Here is a 15,228-nt window from a genome sequence, read left to right as displayed (position 1 = left end):
TGCTGGCTGTTGTGTTTGCCGCTGGACCAAGCTGCCTTGCAGTGAGAGCAAATGAAACTAAATCCTGCCTCCCCTGCCTTTGTGTGGCTCACCACCACGGGCTTTTTAAACAAGTGGGAATGCGTCTGTGTTAGTGGCTTTGTTTTGTTGGGAGGCAGGAGGGAGGCTGTGCCGTGGAGCTCACTGCAGTTTGCCAGCTGCATTTACTGCAGCGCTATGGCAATAATTTGCTGTGGGATTAGTACAGTTACATGTGGCTTAGAGTACTTGCTAAATTCAAAATAACGTGTGGGGAAGGCTGAAGTAGCACCAAAGATGAATTACCAACTTAATTTTCTGCACAATAGATGTCACAAGGTGTTACTCTCCTGCTTGAGTCATGTGGCAAGGCCACGTCCTGCCCAGCAGCCCGTGGCTCCTATCAGGGTGCACTGCAAATGGGACGGTCCAGGGAGAGTGGCTATCTCAGCTAATCTTGCTGGGGAGAATTAGATGAGTCCAACTTTGTGGCATTTAGTGCCCTAGGGAGTCATTATCTTCTAACAAACCTGCTATCTCTCACACCATATTGCAAGACTGTGTCATGCAGATACAGAACAGAGGACTGTTTATCACTTGGGCAGCTGTCCAAAGTGCAAACTATATAAAGAGAAGACACTTGAAGATTTTTCCATTCATGAGGCAGCTTTTATAGATTTGCATTCATAGGGCTTTTCAGAGAAAACAATAACAATTTAAGATTTTTTTTATTTCATTATTGCTGCCAGAAGCTGAAAGAAGGAAAAACAGCTCTCTATTTAATGTAAGATACAGGGGAAATGAGGGGGATTGAAATGATGAGAATGTTTCAGGACATGAGGAAGCCTTAAAAGGCATCTACTGTTAATTTTTTTTTCATGCAGAACTTTTTTACAGATAATGCCTGTTTGAGAGAGATGGTTTAAATATGCAGATGTCTCTTCTCAAAGGCATTCAAATTGTTAGTTAATTAGTCAGCAAGTAAGGATTGGCTCTTGTACTTTTTACACATATAAAAGTAGGAATGAAAGGGTTTTTTTTCTTTCACGCTTTCTGTTGCACAAAACAATAGATGTCAGCCTGCAAAACCATGTGGCTGTTCCCTATTTTTTGTACTTTCCTTCTACATTGTGTTATTTCATCTTTCCATATGCAGAAATCCTTCTTTGTCTACCCTTAGCTCTTGCATAGTTAATGTCAGAAAACCTTTTCTGCTCCAAAAGAGCCTTTCTGGGCATGCAAATGGAAAGCTTGCTCTGCTTTATTGCCTTCCACACTGTCACCAGGAGCTCATGTTCCGTTTCAATGGGGAGGTGCTAGGTAGCTGGTGCTGGGGCTGTGCCTGGTTTGCTGAGGAGTGTGCTGTCATGAGGGGAAGCTGTGGACATGTCTGTCCTGGAACCTCAGCAGCAGCTGGCCCAGCTCTTGGCCACCTGGTGGTTGGTGTTGCCTCTTCTGGGGAGATCCCGTGTTTCTGGGGAGACCCACATGGAAAGTGATGAAAGCACATGTGGCTCAGTCCTTTCCTGTTTCCTTTGAGGCTGTTGTGGCAGCCCACAAACTGCACAGCCTCTCCCATTCCAGTCTGGAGAGTGTAAGCAGAGTCTGGGCAGGGCTGGAGCATGAGTTCAGCTGGCCCAAGAGCTCAGGGGGGCCTTTGTGGCCTGAGCCACTTGAATGCCTGGGGATGCTGCTCTGCTGCCCCTGCCCAGCCAGTGGGGATTGAGCCTAGAGCCACAGAGCATCCCTGTGCCCATGCTGGAAGCTGGGACTGTCCTGCTCTCACCCTTCTGCCACCCGGCCAGTTGCCTGCTTTGCCTTTATGCAGGTTGGATCAAGCCTGTGTGAATATCCTGTGTGTTCAACATTTCCCAGGCCAGATTTGATACTCTTTGGAAGCCGAGGCATCATTAGAAATATGACTGGCAGCCAGCAAAGTAAAGCCACAGGTGAAAGGCTGTAAAGCTTAAGGGTCTCTGTGCCAAGTCAGGGGTGTTGTGAGAAGGGATGCACTGTGAACAGGCATCCCAGTTACCCACAGCATGGAAATGTTGCAGTTTTAAGCCTGAGGGCCTGGAGCAGGATGTAACAGCCCTGCTCTCACACGCATTTCTCAAACTTCCTGTTATTTGTTCTTCCACCTACATCTCCCTTCCTGGGTGTTGTGATGTGTGAGTTATAGCACATGCACCTTTAGACTGAGTGGGATGGTTTCAGAGCTGATGTCTGCTAAGTTCTGAAAACAGAAAATTCAGAGAGCTGGGGTGTATTTCTCATTGAGGGGGCCACAGCAGGGTTTTGTTTACAACACCCATGTTCCCCCACAGATGTATCTTATTTTTATCTATGCAATTTTTTATGCAATTACCACTGAAGTTTTTTGACTTGAGTGGTAATTGCAATTCAAGGAATTTCTAATTTTGTGACAATTATTTTTGCGTAAATTACAGAGGAAAGCCAAATCTAATGGACCTGGGATCCCTGTTGATCAAACCAGTGCAACGCCTGATGAAATATCCCTTGTTACTCCGGGAGCTCTTGAACTCAACTCCTGCTTCTCACCCTGACCACGAGGCACTACAACATGCCCTTTTTACTATGAGAACCATTAACTGGAACATCAATGAACTTAAAAGGAGGAAAGATTTAGGTAAGAAAGAACAGAAAGTTCTTTGTAGGTTTGGGCTGGCCATTACAAGATATATTTCAGCTCAGATATTTCACTACATAAATTTTAGCTGGTGCCACGCAAGTTGTGTAATACATTGAGTTTCAAGAGGGTAACAATGCCTTAATGTCCCTTGTCCTCAGCCAACTATGCTATCTGACTGGTAACTCCAGTATGAAAACAGGGAAAGAATTAATGTTATAGTGTCTGTAATGCAGTTGTAAACACTGATAATAATTAAGATGCAGTAATAGCAATATATTTTTTAGATTTGCCAGGTTGAAGCCCTAACTTCGCCCTTCCCAGGGTTACTGTTGATAATGGGGTTTTCATCCTCTTGAGCATTTTCACATCCCAAAGTGTCTGCTTTCAAATAGTTTCCTATTTGTGTGCCTGTTCTGGTGAAAAGTCCTGTGAATACAGACTATTGATGTAATGAAATTCTCTGTCTGCAGTGCTGAAGTATAGGAAGAATGATGATGATGAAACCCTTAAAGAAAAGTTTGCCCGACTGAATATTCACTCCATTAGCAAGAAATCCAAGAGGGTCACCAGCCATCTGAAAATACTGACAAGGGGAGAACCTCAGGTACTTACTCATCCAACTGCAGATTTGCATTGACAGCTTCAGTTCTGCTTTTGCACAGGGTGTTTTTCAAAACGTGTTGGAAATGGAGTTTGTGGTGCTGCTCTTTTTTTCCTACCTAATTTATAACGTCATTTTCTGACTGTCACAGAAGACAGGAAAGATCATTGTGATTGAAATAGAAAATAATGTAATGTGTTCTCCACCTTTTCCTTTTTTACACAAGAGTTTCTTAAACTTCTGGTCTTCAGCAGAGAGGAAGTGAGAGGTAGTTTTGTGAAACTCAGCCTGAGGTCAGCATTTTGCAGATACCCTGGCAATAATTCTTGTCGGGGCTGAGAACGTGTTCAGTCCATCTTGCTCATGTTGTGGCATTAAAGGTTTGGAATCCACCAGGAAGATGAGCAATACCTCTAATTAGGAAAGGTCACAGGGTTTGCCTCTACATGTGCAAAGACCTGGAACCCTCAAAACTACAGAGAAAAAGAACTCTGTGATGAGTCTGATGCGTTTTGGGTGGCCAAAAGTAAAATCCTCCTTCATAATTTCAAAGTTGTAATTCAAAACCTAGCAGGATAAACATTTTCAGGAAAGCTTAAATCAAAATCTCAAAGAAAATCAATTACAAATGACCTTGAAAGTGATATCCAGTGCACCTCACTGCATGAGATGGCTGATTATACAAGGTCACTTGCCTTTCTAGATGTGACTTCACAAGATACATGCCATTTTTTCCTGGTTTGTTTTTTATCAGTGTTTCTCCTCTTTCTCTGATCCAAATCACTTACATATATTTTTTCATTGTTCATTTATTTATACAGTGGAAATTTTTGTATTCAGAATGTGACAGACACCAGCAAGGCTATAAAATCAGAGAAAAAGGGAATTAAATTTGATTAAGAGGATATGTGATTTTTCTTTCCCCTTTTTTTTTCTTTAGTAATTTCTGGTTATGTTTTTTGGGTTTGTTTCTAATTAAGCTTTAAACGTTTGAGGATCATTTTAGTATCAGAATGCATCTGTTAGAGATTCAGCCGCCTCTCCTGCTTAATTAGACTGAGAAAGTTCCCGACTCACGTCTTGAAACACGCTGACACCCCCACGGCAAAAACACTAAGACGTGACTCGAGATTTCTGAAGCCCCTACAGGAAAAGACGGGCAGAATTGACCGCGTTTTCAGGGTGGTATTAAGAAGTTTCCCGAGGCCATCGGCGGCTGCCGGCGTTTCCAGAGGGGAGGCTGGCACGGCTCTGGGATAACAGCTCCACCTGCAGCCGGCGTGCGGGAGAGCGCCCGCACCGCGGCTGCGGCCCCGCTCCGGAATAGCCATCCCGCCTTCTCCTCCGCAATAGCCACCCCGCCTTCTCCTCTGCAATAGCCATCCCACCTTCTCCTCCTAAGTACCCATCCCACCTTTTCCTCCGTCCTTTCCTCAGGTAACAGCACACAGGAAAACGAAGTGTTTTGTCGGCCTTGTAGTAAATCCTTGCTCCCACAAGGATTAAAAATGGAATTCTCTGCCATGTTGCCCAGTGGTTTTGACTTTTCTTGAATTACAGCTGGAGCTTGGGAGAATTAGGGGTTGATCTGTTTTCAAAGGGAGGAGTTCAGGGATTTTTCTAGCAGCGCTCTGGATGTTTCTTTCATTAGCCAGGCTCCTTTGGCTGCCAAAATAACAGTGCAAATGTCTATTTTAGGTGAAAGATGGAACTTTTGATAAGGAAGAAAAGTTTTTTCAAAGTCTAGAGAAGACTGTGAAATTGTGTGTGAAGAACATTTCGCTCTATTCACAACATCTCCAGGTGGGTACAGGCCTTTCTGCAATCTGTGATCACAAACCCTGTCCACAACCAGTTTGACACACATTTCTGCTGGCTGGGCAACACCAAATTATTTATTAGCAGGGCTGTCTACATCAGAATATTAAATAAATAAGCTTTGCTGCCACTGCATTACTGAGCCCATGGCAAAGAAGTTTTGAAGCCCACACTTTTGCATTTTCCACCTGACAGAGGCAAGTTCTGTGGAGACCCACAGGTGCAAAGAAGATGTTTCTGCCTGGTGGCACAGTCAGGACTTTCAGTCTCTGTGTGAAGCTGTCACCCCCATCTGCTGCAGTGAAGGACAAACTGGGAGTGAACCAATCTTCTCATTAAAGATTGAAGAACTGAGCTGCAGCCACATAAATTAAAACATCGTAAAGTACATATTGGATGGAAGGACTCCTCTTTTCCTGTGTTTAGGTTGTGTTGAGGGTTAGCATTAGATGGGCAGAGTGCTCGAGTTCTCTAAAATCTCTTTGCTTCAACCTTCCTCTCCAGAGCTGAGCGTTGGCTTGTGATTTATCAGCCTGCCCCCCCATGGACCACCTGCCAGCTTTGTAGATGGCATGAGGCCTGTCCAAGTGTAAGTGTGCCCTAGCCAGGCAGGGAGGCTGTTTGGGAGATAGGCAAGATCAACAGGCAGCTGACCAGGGCTTATGGCAAACGCGCCGTGTTTGGTTCTGCAAACAGGGAAAGGCCAGGGAGCTCGGCCAAGGAGGGCTGCTACCTGCAGTGGTGCTGACAGCTCCTTATCCAAATGGATCCACACTTCATTGAGATTTAAATTCTGAGTAACTGAAATACACAACTTAGTCCTACTTAATCCCCCAAAAGAGATTTTTGAGGATGCAAGGTAAGCTGGCTTCTTGCTGAAGAGTAGCTGAATTCCAGTGGGATATTCATTAGTTTAGGGCATAAATCTTAGAGTTGAACATTAACAGCCTGATTCTTAAGTAGTTTACACTGAAAACAGACAAAGCAGAGGAAAATATTATCACAGTAAACAACCTCACAATGACTGGAAACTGCACAGCAACCGCACAGGTGTTGGAGATGGAAAATATTTCTGATTCCAGAAGTATTACTGAGTAGCTGCATGAGTGAATGCAGCATATTAAAACAGATTGTAATAGTTTCATCTTCCTACCATCTTTTCATTTAGGATTCTATACATCTGGCTGCCCAGAATATAATTGAGCTTCAGGAAATCCTGCAAGATAAAGATGACAAAGTCAATGACTGTTTGGAAAAACAGACCAACACTGCAAATCTGTGCGAAGACTTTGTAAGTAAATGCAATGTCCACTGTTACACAGCTGTTTGTATGTCTGAGAAAACAGCTGTATGTGAGGAAGACTAGGGCAGAAAAGAGGAAAAAAAAAAACAGCTCAGGAATCTGTTGGGAAAGATAAGTGGGGGTTTTGGTTGAATTTATGTAGGAACTAAGATAAAATACAATATAAATGAATTGTATTTTCCTTAGAAGAACGAAAGAAAACCGGTCAAGCTAAATTCCTGGGTTTATACTAAAATCTTTGTGTTAAATTTATATCACCTGAACAATTCTGTATTTGTTTCACCTGAACTTCAGCAAAGAGCAGCAGATTGTTGCCTTGCTACTTTTGTTACCAGCATTTTCAGTTTGAGTGACTTTTGTGATTGATATTGTGCTTATGTATCCTGGAATCACAGATCTGTAAAAATCTCAGATTTATTAACTGGAAAAAATCCTCTCAGATCATCAAGCCCAGATATTAACATAGAGCTGTCAAATCCTTCATATAGGGAAACCACGTAAAATCCAAATATAGCCCATAGTAATTAATAAAGCAATTTAAAAAATAGTAATAGTTTTCCAACTAGTCTTCTGCTTTCAGAATTAAAATGAACTCTAATGCCTGGCTCTAATAAGGTACTTAAATGTCTTTTCAAAATGGGACAGGCTGCTTATTCAAACAGCTGCTCAAGCTGGAAAAATTCAGAGGTAGAGGTGCATTTGTCAATAATGTATACCTTCCTCATTAGATTTTTGGAAAAATTTCAGGGCAGAAATTCCCAGTAGCCTCTTTTTAAGAAATCAGGTCCAGCAGTTTGGAAGAATTGCTTTCTTAATACATCAAAAATTGGTTCACTAAACACAGCCCAGTTTTTCAGGTGGAAATAAAATAGGAGCTATTTAGCCAGTGTACATCATCTTGGCATTGGAGAGCAACTCTGGGGCTAAAATGGATCTGTCCTCAACTCTGCAATGTTTTTGAGAATGCAGAGGCAGCTGCTTTTTTATTCTCACATCCAACCCAACAACTTAATTCAGAATGTCCAAGGGCTTTAATCTGATGATGAATTTCACTCACTACCAGCCTGTGCTGTATTTGAACAAATTACTTACAAAAATAAATTTTATTTCATGCAATATTAATCCCATGAGACAATTAGAGACTAATGGAAAAGTCTGAGGAAGACTGGTTTTTTTTACCAGGTGTCTAATTTTGTTGATTACTAGAGATAAAACCAACAAGCATAACCTAATTTAATCAAATCATTGTTTGTGTTTGCTTAAAGAGGAATTGAGTTACAGCTGTTTCCAGGAGAGGGAAAAGAAAGAAAGAGAGAAAGAAAAAAAAAAAAAATGCAGCTTTGAGAGAATTCAAGTCTCCCACTTAATAAGACCTCATTGGCTTTAGACTGTATATTGATGTGGGCCTTCCAGCTAAGGAAATCCCAGTTTTATTTGACCACTTGACCAATCCTTGCTGTTTTCCCTTAGTGGCAGCTCCCTAGGGGCAGTACCTGAGGCTGCATGCTCCAAGGGACCCCTGCCATTTGCAGACACTGAAAACTGAAAAACTAACATCTAAAAAATTGAACTTCTCCCATTATGAAGGAGATTCTAAATCATGCTGGACCCTGCTTGAAACTGCCTCTGGCAGCAAAGCTTTGCGAAGAGTGATGAACAGATTGCTTGATGGGCTGCCATCAGGCTCAGCCCCTTATGGCATCTGATGGACTGTATGAATAAAGTAATGAGTAGGTCTGGTTTGTACTTTCCAGATGGCTCAGCTGGACAAGCTTGTCTTGACTCCTCTCTCAGCACTGCAAGCCCTGTTTCCAAGCCCCCAGAAGCTCATCCAGAAGCGCTATGACAAGTTGTTGGACTACAACAGCTACATTCAGAGGTCAGCTGGAGAAGAGCTGGAGCTGGCAAAGAAAGAATATGAGGCTCTAAATGCACAGCTAGTGGAAGAACTTCAGGTATTCAACAGAGCAGCCAAAAAGATCGTGTTGAACTGTCTACATTGCTTCATCACCCTCCTCAGGAATATTATGCTTGCAGCACTTCAATCAAACTCTGCTGTCATGGTGCCTGTTCCAGTAAGTACATTAGAAACAGGTGTGGCTGTGCCTTAATTTCTCTTTTCTTCTTTCTGTATGCTTTGGCTAAAGTTATGTAGGACACATATCTACAAAGCTACACTGATTAACTGATTTTGTGACTTTGTTCTGCTGAGCACAGTTAGATTTGGTTGTTTTTTTTTTCCTTTGCAAGCTCAGTACAGATTAAGTTCTTAGAATCAAAGTGGTTCGGTTGGAAGGGATTTTAAGACCATCTAGTTCCAATTGCCCTGCCATTAACAGGGACACCTTCCACTAGACCAGGTTGCTTAAAGCCTCATCCAACCTGACCTTTAAAGCTTCCAGGATAAGGAACCCACAGCTTCCTTGCAGAAGCCATTTCAGTGCCTCACCAAGGTCACAGTAAACCAATGTAAACCTGTCCTCTTTCAGTTTAAAGCCATCCCCCTTGTCCTGCCACTACATGCCCTTGTGAAATGCCCCTCTCCAGCTTTCCTGTAGGCCCCCCTTTATGTACTGAAGGCCACAGTAAGGTCACTCTGAAGTGAGTTTTGAGGAACTTCTGTTCTGAACTCTTGTCAGACCTGGGTTTTTCATTGAGAATGATCCTAATGGGACTGTTCCTGCTGTTGCAGTGATAGTAATGGCAAGAGTATTACAGGGAGGCAAAAAGAAGGCAGCTGCTAGCATATCTTAGCATGTACTCTGACTAGCCCAGAAAACACAGGAAATTATAAGAAAGTGCATGAATACCTCCTGTGCTGCTAGACTGCAGAATCACAGATGACTGCAAAAGAGAAACAAGTTAGGAGATCCAATGAAATAGTTTTTATGAAAATCAAGGTGCTTTAAACCCCAAATATGATGCAGAAACTCCTGCAGATATCTCTCAGCAGTAATGAATAGCCTCACCTGGAAGACTTGAACCCCCTGACAAACACAGCTACAACAATGCCTTCCACACCTAGAAATCCACTCACCTGACCAGAAGCAAGGCTGCTTGGGAAACGCACTCTAGAAAGGCAGTTCTGGAGAATTCCTTCCCAACAAGGCTGGAACAGAGCACATTATAGTAAGGGGCAGCTGAAAAATTAAGCAAACAAGGTCAGGATCAAAACATGGAGCTATGGTATTTAATGGGAAAATTAAGGATTTTTCTGCATGAAGAAATTTCATCCCTGTAATTTGATGTTTTCATGTGGTGAAAGCTGTTCTATTGGGCATTGTTTTCTGCGAGGGTCTGGCTACAAAATTACCTTCTTTTTCTTTTTTTCCTGTTTACATCAGCAAATGCATTTGGTATTAGGCATACATGAAAATCACATATTCAGTGGCACAGACTCAGTTACCCAACAATTTTTAACCTGTTTGTAGCTCTCAGTTGCGCAAACACAGCTGTGGGATAAACTACTCCAAACCTTGTAGCACATTGGCCACTCTGATAGCTGCTGAGATGCCCATTTGCATGTGAAAGCAGGTGGCTCAGTAGCATAAATGCAAGGCTCTTAATTTTCATCACAGTTTAGAATATTTTTAATGATTTAACTTCAATTTCTATGTCTTTTAAATGTAATAGCGTCTATTAGAGACTTTCTTTAAGCAAAGACCTTTCTTCTCTTTACATCTCATATGTAGAGATTGCACTGCTTATGGGCGCTGCAGAAAATAGTCATAACTTGTCAGATTTCCTGACTCCTAGCACTCAGCAAATTAAATTAAATCTGCTCTCTCCAATCTCCCTCCCATTCTGTACATGAGATCTAACCCACATTTGTGTTTGCAGCTGTCCTCCTCAAGCATCTGTGAAGTGCAGAATCAATTGATAGAGGAGGTTCACAAGCTGAACTTTGTAAAAGAAAACATCACTACAATCTTTATTGAGGGAAAATTGAGCCTGGAAAAAAAGAAACCTGTTCCTTCTCCGGTGAGTACCATACATCCCAATTGTGTATGAAGCATCCTCTTTTGATCACTTTTGAAACAAATCCATTTTTATGCTACCTAAAGGTTTGGGCATTGTCTTTCCACTGTGACTCTGAATCAGGTTGTTGGAGTAAAGTTTTCATTGACCAGTAACCTCTGAAGATTTTTCACTTTTTTTACATTAATATCTTGAAAATCCACTTGAATTACCTCAAATTGCCCTTAGCCTTTACCATGCCCTTAGACATGGTAAGGCTAAGGTATATTTCTGGTACTTCTTTTGTTAAATACTCTTACAGTGCATCTTAGTCTTCTAATTCAGAAATTTTTTTCCTTGTGCTCAGCTGTGGTTATGTGCACTGGTGTTTACACATATATGCACAAACACACACACCCACAGCAGAAGAATCAGAAAATCCAGCAGGAAATCTGTGTTCCCAATCTCATCAGATGTTTCTGGAGGTTTTAGGAGTTTAGTTTACAGTAAAATAAGGACTTGGGAGCAGGTTTACAGGAGAAGCTGGGGCAGTTGTAGAATTCCTTTCATCATCAGTGAAGGCACAGGTGCTCTTGCTTCTGTGGTATGTTAAGATCCCATTGATGTGCAGCACCCCCCTCCCTGCCCTCTAACCAAAGCCTGAAATGAATATGCTTCCAGCAGGTAATGGCATCTTGCCCTCATTTAGAGAGGTAATTTCACACAAAAAGCGGCCATTTTGGGCAGCACTAATTTTTTTTTTTTTTTTTTTTTTTTTTTTTTTTTTTGCCTAATGCCTTATCATGCAACTTGTTATGTGGCCTTAGCACACCTCAGCCCATTTTTGGATTATGCTTTTTCTGTGATATTACATCGGAATACAAAGGTCATGGCTACGGAAAACCAATTAAGCAGGAGATAGTTCACATACAGAACAGCACCTCTTTGAGAGCAGAGGACAGACTAAGAGGTCTTTAATTAGTGAAATTCCTACATTTCTTTGAAATCTGCCCTTTATTGCTCACCTGTTAACATAGCAGTGGGACAGGTTCTTCCGGCATAGGCAGAGGAGATTTGGTCCCGGTGTAACTCTTTGGTCTGTGTGTGAAAACACTGGGTCAGTTGCCACATGCAGCATTTTTATCAAGATTTTTATCTGGAAATGGCCCCAGCATTACTGAGGATGAATACCATGTGTTTGTTTCCAGCTGGAGTCCCCACGGCAGACAGAGGAGCACAGGTCCAAGCTGCTGGCCACCTACAGCACCGAGTCGCTGTACCAGGCTAAGCGCAAGTGCAACGCCGCGCAGGAATTCGATATTGACTTGCAGGAAGGAGAGCTGGTGGCTGTTGTGGAGCAAAAGGACCCCTTTGGAAGCACAAGCAGATGGCTTGTTGACACAGGAAGTGAGTTCTCTGCACAAATATCCCAATAACAGCTTCCCTTTGGGATATTGATTTCTTTTCATTCTGGCCCCATCTGTTTGCCTCTGTCATACTGACAGCTGCATAAAACAGTTGGTTTTGAAATTATTTTAGCAGTGTTTTGCTGTTTATTTATTTTCTGTCTCTTTATTCTGGTTTCTAGTCCTCACAGGGTATGTGTACTCCTCCTTCCTGAAGCCATACAATCCAGCCAAAGCACAGAAGGATGTAGCAGAAAATGGCTTTGGTGATGATGATTTTGATGACATCAGCCTCTTTGTCTCTTCACGGTTCCCTGCTGATGGCAGCACAAGCAGTCCAGGGTACCAGGAGAGTGAGAGCAGTTCACCCTTCCACTTTTGTGAAAATCCTGCAATTAATGGCACGGGGACTGGTGCTCTTCAGGGTATGGATGATCAGGAGGTGAGTATGATACACACTGTGCCTGTCTTCTTGTTGTTCCTATTTAAAATCTAAAATTATGCTGTTAGAAATTTAAATGGTTTCCTTTCACACCAGAAAAGAGTGGCACCAATCTGTCAGTGTGACATAGGAATTCATTATTCTCTGCTCTTAAATAGCTGTGAGGTAGGAAAAGAGAATCAGTTAAACTGTGAATGGCAGTCCTGTGTCACAGAAAACACACTTGCATTATCCTACCCCATGTATATGCCTCAAGGTTCTCATATGGAGCAGAAACTTGCAAAATAGCTCAGATTGGGGGATTTTTCAACTTACTGTGACAAGAATGCTGATCAGCAAGGCACAGAAGTGACCCATGTGCCACATTTGAGCACAGGAGCTTTAGGAGAGGTGATTCTCCATGAGGAAACTTTGCTGAAAAATTCTTCATGCAATCCATGGCCACTTGGTGTGAGCTGAAAACCTTACCAGTGGTGCAAGGTGATGAGGTCTTGGAGATTGGTTTGTTTGTCATGCAGAACTCCCCAGATGCTTCAATTTTACTTTTTATTTTGGCCTTGTCTATAAATTGCAGGCCATGTAGTTGAACGCTGGTTTATACATGTTACTACATTTCTGTATACAGAACTGCTACTGATACACAGCTACACAGTAACATGTGGCTACACTTTTCAATTCTGATTTTTGTTTATGTGGCTTTCCTTTTTCAGATCTTCTATGCTGTTTTTGCATTTCAAGCTAGAAGTGATCAAGAACTCAGCCTTCAAGAGTACCAGAGGGTGAGGATACTTCGCTTTTCCGACCTGAGTGGCAATAAGGAATGGTGGCTAGCTGAAGCAAAAGGTCAGAAGGGATATGTACCATCTAATTATCTAGGGAAGATGACATATGCTTAGGAGGGGAAGGGCCTGTTGAGCCAGGCTCTCTGAAGCAGACAGAATAATCATCTGTTAGGTTTGCTGCAAGCAAAGCAAGCTCACAAGTGATTGACAGAAGCCATGGTATCCAGCACACAGATGATACTGAGAACCTCCGTTCTCCAAAAGCCATCACCTTGTCAAGACCTGAGGGAGCAAACATTTAACAGGAAGACTGATTCTGATTAACATGCTGAAGAGCTTGCTTTTCTCTTACCCCATAATTTTCTCTTTTGTCAAAGCATCGTACATCAAGACTCAACCTACAAGTACAAATCACAGATGAAATTACATTTTTCTTCCATGATATTTAGCAAATAATATTCAAGATGAAGAGAATTAGCCTTGAAAAAGGACAAATTCAGTCATCAGGGATACTGTAGGCTGAGTTGTTCCTGAACTGTTATCTCAGTGAACACAGACACATCTTAAAACTTGAGCTTTTTTGATTGCCTGTTTTTATCCTCAGCTGCTTTTGTGAAGAACCTTTTTTCTCAATGGAGATTATTGGATTGGGAAAAGAAAAAGGGCTTTAATTTTAAGGAAGCATTTCAACATTTAAGACATACCAGGTGTGGTGGTACCAGTGACTAGTCCCAGGGAAGAAGGTATGTTTAGTTAAACATGAAAATGCAGGAAAGAAAAGAGGGGACACTAGAAACAGATACTGTGACATGAAGAAGTTTTATAATTTTCAAATGAATTACACAACTGCTTCATATGGTAGAAACAGTTTGTAGCAATATGGAAGTGCCCCAGGTTTGAAATCCACATATGTCTCCACACTTAACTGCTTTAGTGCAAGATCTGTGTAGTGAAATGAAACCCGTGTTATTAGTCTTGGGAAATTTACTGGTTAAAAAAAAAAGAAAGAAAAAAAAGAAGAAAAGCCAAGTGGTGCCTTCCAATGAATATTTAGTGCCTCTCTGATTCCTTAAGTCAGATGCAGGGATCATAATATCTAGTGAATAAGTTTCTTTAGGTTCACTGACTGCAGTGATTCCTAGATCAGGCTGGTGCCCAGCACTTAAGACAGACTGAATGGTGACTGCAAACAGAAAACCCCTCCTTGTGACTCTCATGGGTATCTGAGTGCTCAACACGAGGTATTTCACCACAGCAATGCCGAGGTCCTCTAGTGATTAGCAAAGACCTGGTGCAAAGCACTGCAAAAAGGAAACAAAAAAGTGATTATGCCTGCTGCAAATAGTGTAACTGAAAGTAAACTCCTGTCAGGTATTTTCTGGTTTGCATAATTGCTTGTGCTGATGACAAAAATGACAACACTGTTACAATCAAGGGTGGGGGGGGCAGGTAGTGTAAACAGAGGGTAAACAGAAATTGTTCTAAAGCTTTTGTCTGAGTTTCTACTTCTAGTTTGAAGAGTAGGGCTTGAAGATGAAATGATTCAAAATGCTTAGTGAGATGTAATAGAAAATAATCTGTCAGCAAAGAAAAGATAAGAAAAGTTAGGGCAGTTGCTACATACAATAATTTCTACTATGCTAATAAACCTGGTTTCATTTTCTTTAATGTCATCAATTTTCAGATTATTTTTATAGAAGGGTAGAAAAAGTTGTCAGTCTTGCTAAGAGACTGAATGCAGGGGATCACAGAGATGAAATCTGAAATTTGTGCTGGATTAAATCATATGATAGAGAAAGTTTTAGAGTTCTCAGAGATAGATATCCAGAATCTGGTGTGGGAATCTCTGTGTACTGCTGCTATCCAGTGAGCATTATTTTGCCTTATTGTACATCAGGCACTTAAATCTTGCTGTTCCCATAGCAAGCAAAAAGGATTATCAATCACTTAATAAATGGATTTAGCTGCTTTTATGGAAAGATTCACCTTTAGTTAAATGAAGGAAATAAAAGTGCAGGGAGTATCAGCTTGGAAGAATGGACTGAAAGGCTCATTGCTACCCTTTTACTGCTTTGGCATTTATATTTTGAGATTATGGGGAAGATACACACAAGAAGGTTTTCAGCTCTGTCTTACAATCTAGAATATTTTACTTGGAGAATATCTATACTTTGCAATAGTTGAAACAGTTTTAGAAATGGCTGAATTGTACTTAATAGGCTTAATGCAGTCATGTAAGCACAATGAT

The 15,228-nt window shown here is 41.6% G+C and overlaps 1 protein-coding gene across 1 annotated transcript in view; it reads left to right on the top strand.

The window, feature by feature from the left end:
• ARHGEF38 (Rho guanine nucleotide exchange factor 38) overlaps positions 1-13,850 on the top strand; it is a 36,479-nt gene extending 22,629 nt beyond the window's left edge. The window contains exons 6-14 of the mRNA XM_005418251.2: positions 2,469-2,668; positions 3,142-3,275; positions 4,971-5,075; positions 6,259-6,381; positions 8,148-8,468; positions 10,234-10,374; positions 11,559-11,757; positions 11,939-12,198; positions 12,909-13,850. Coding sequence (XP_005418308.1) covers positions 2,469-2,668; positions 3,142-3,275; positions 4,971-5,075; positions 6,259-6,381; positions 8,148-8,468; positions 10,234-10,374; positions 11,559-11,757; positions 11,939-12,198; positions 12,909-13,094 — 1,669 coding nt within the window. The 3' untranslated portion in view covers positions 13,095-13,850. The remainder of the gene's footprint in view (positions 1-2,468; positions 2,669-3,141; positions 3,276-4,970; positions 5,076-6,258; positions 6,382-8,147; positions 8,469-10,233; positions 10,375-11,558; positions 11,758-11,938; positions 12,199-12,908) is intronic.
• The last annotated feature ends 1,378 nt before the right edge of the window (positions 13,851-15,228 follow it).

This window comes from Geospiza fortis, unplaced genomic scaffold (assembly GCF_000277835.1).
Source record: "Geospiza fortis unplaced genomic scaffold, GeoFor_1.0 scaffold11, whole genome shotgun sequence".
Classification (NCBI taxonomy): domain Eukaryota; kingdom Metazoa; phylum Chordata; class Aves; order Passeriformes; family Thraupidae; genus Geospiza; species Geospiza fortis.
The sequence above is the reverse complement of the archived record's forward strand: the minus strand, read 5'-3'. Positions and strand labels throughout refer to the sequence as shown.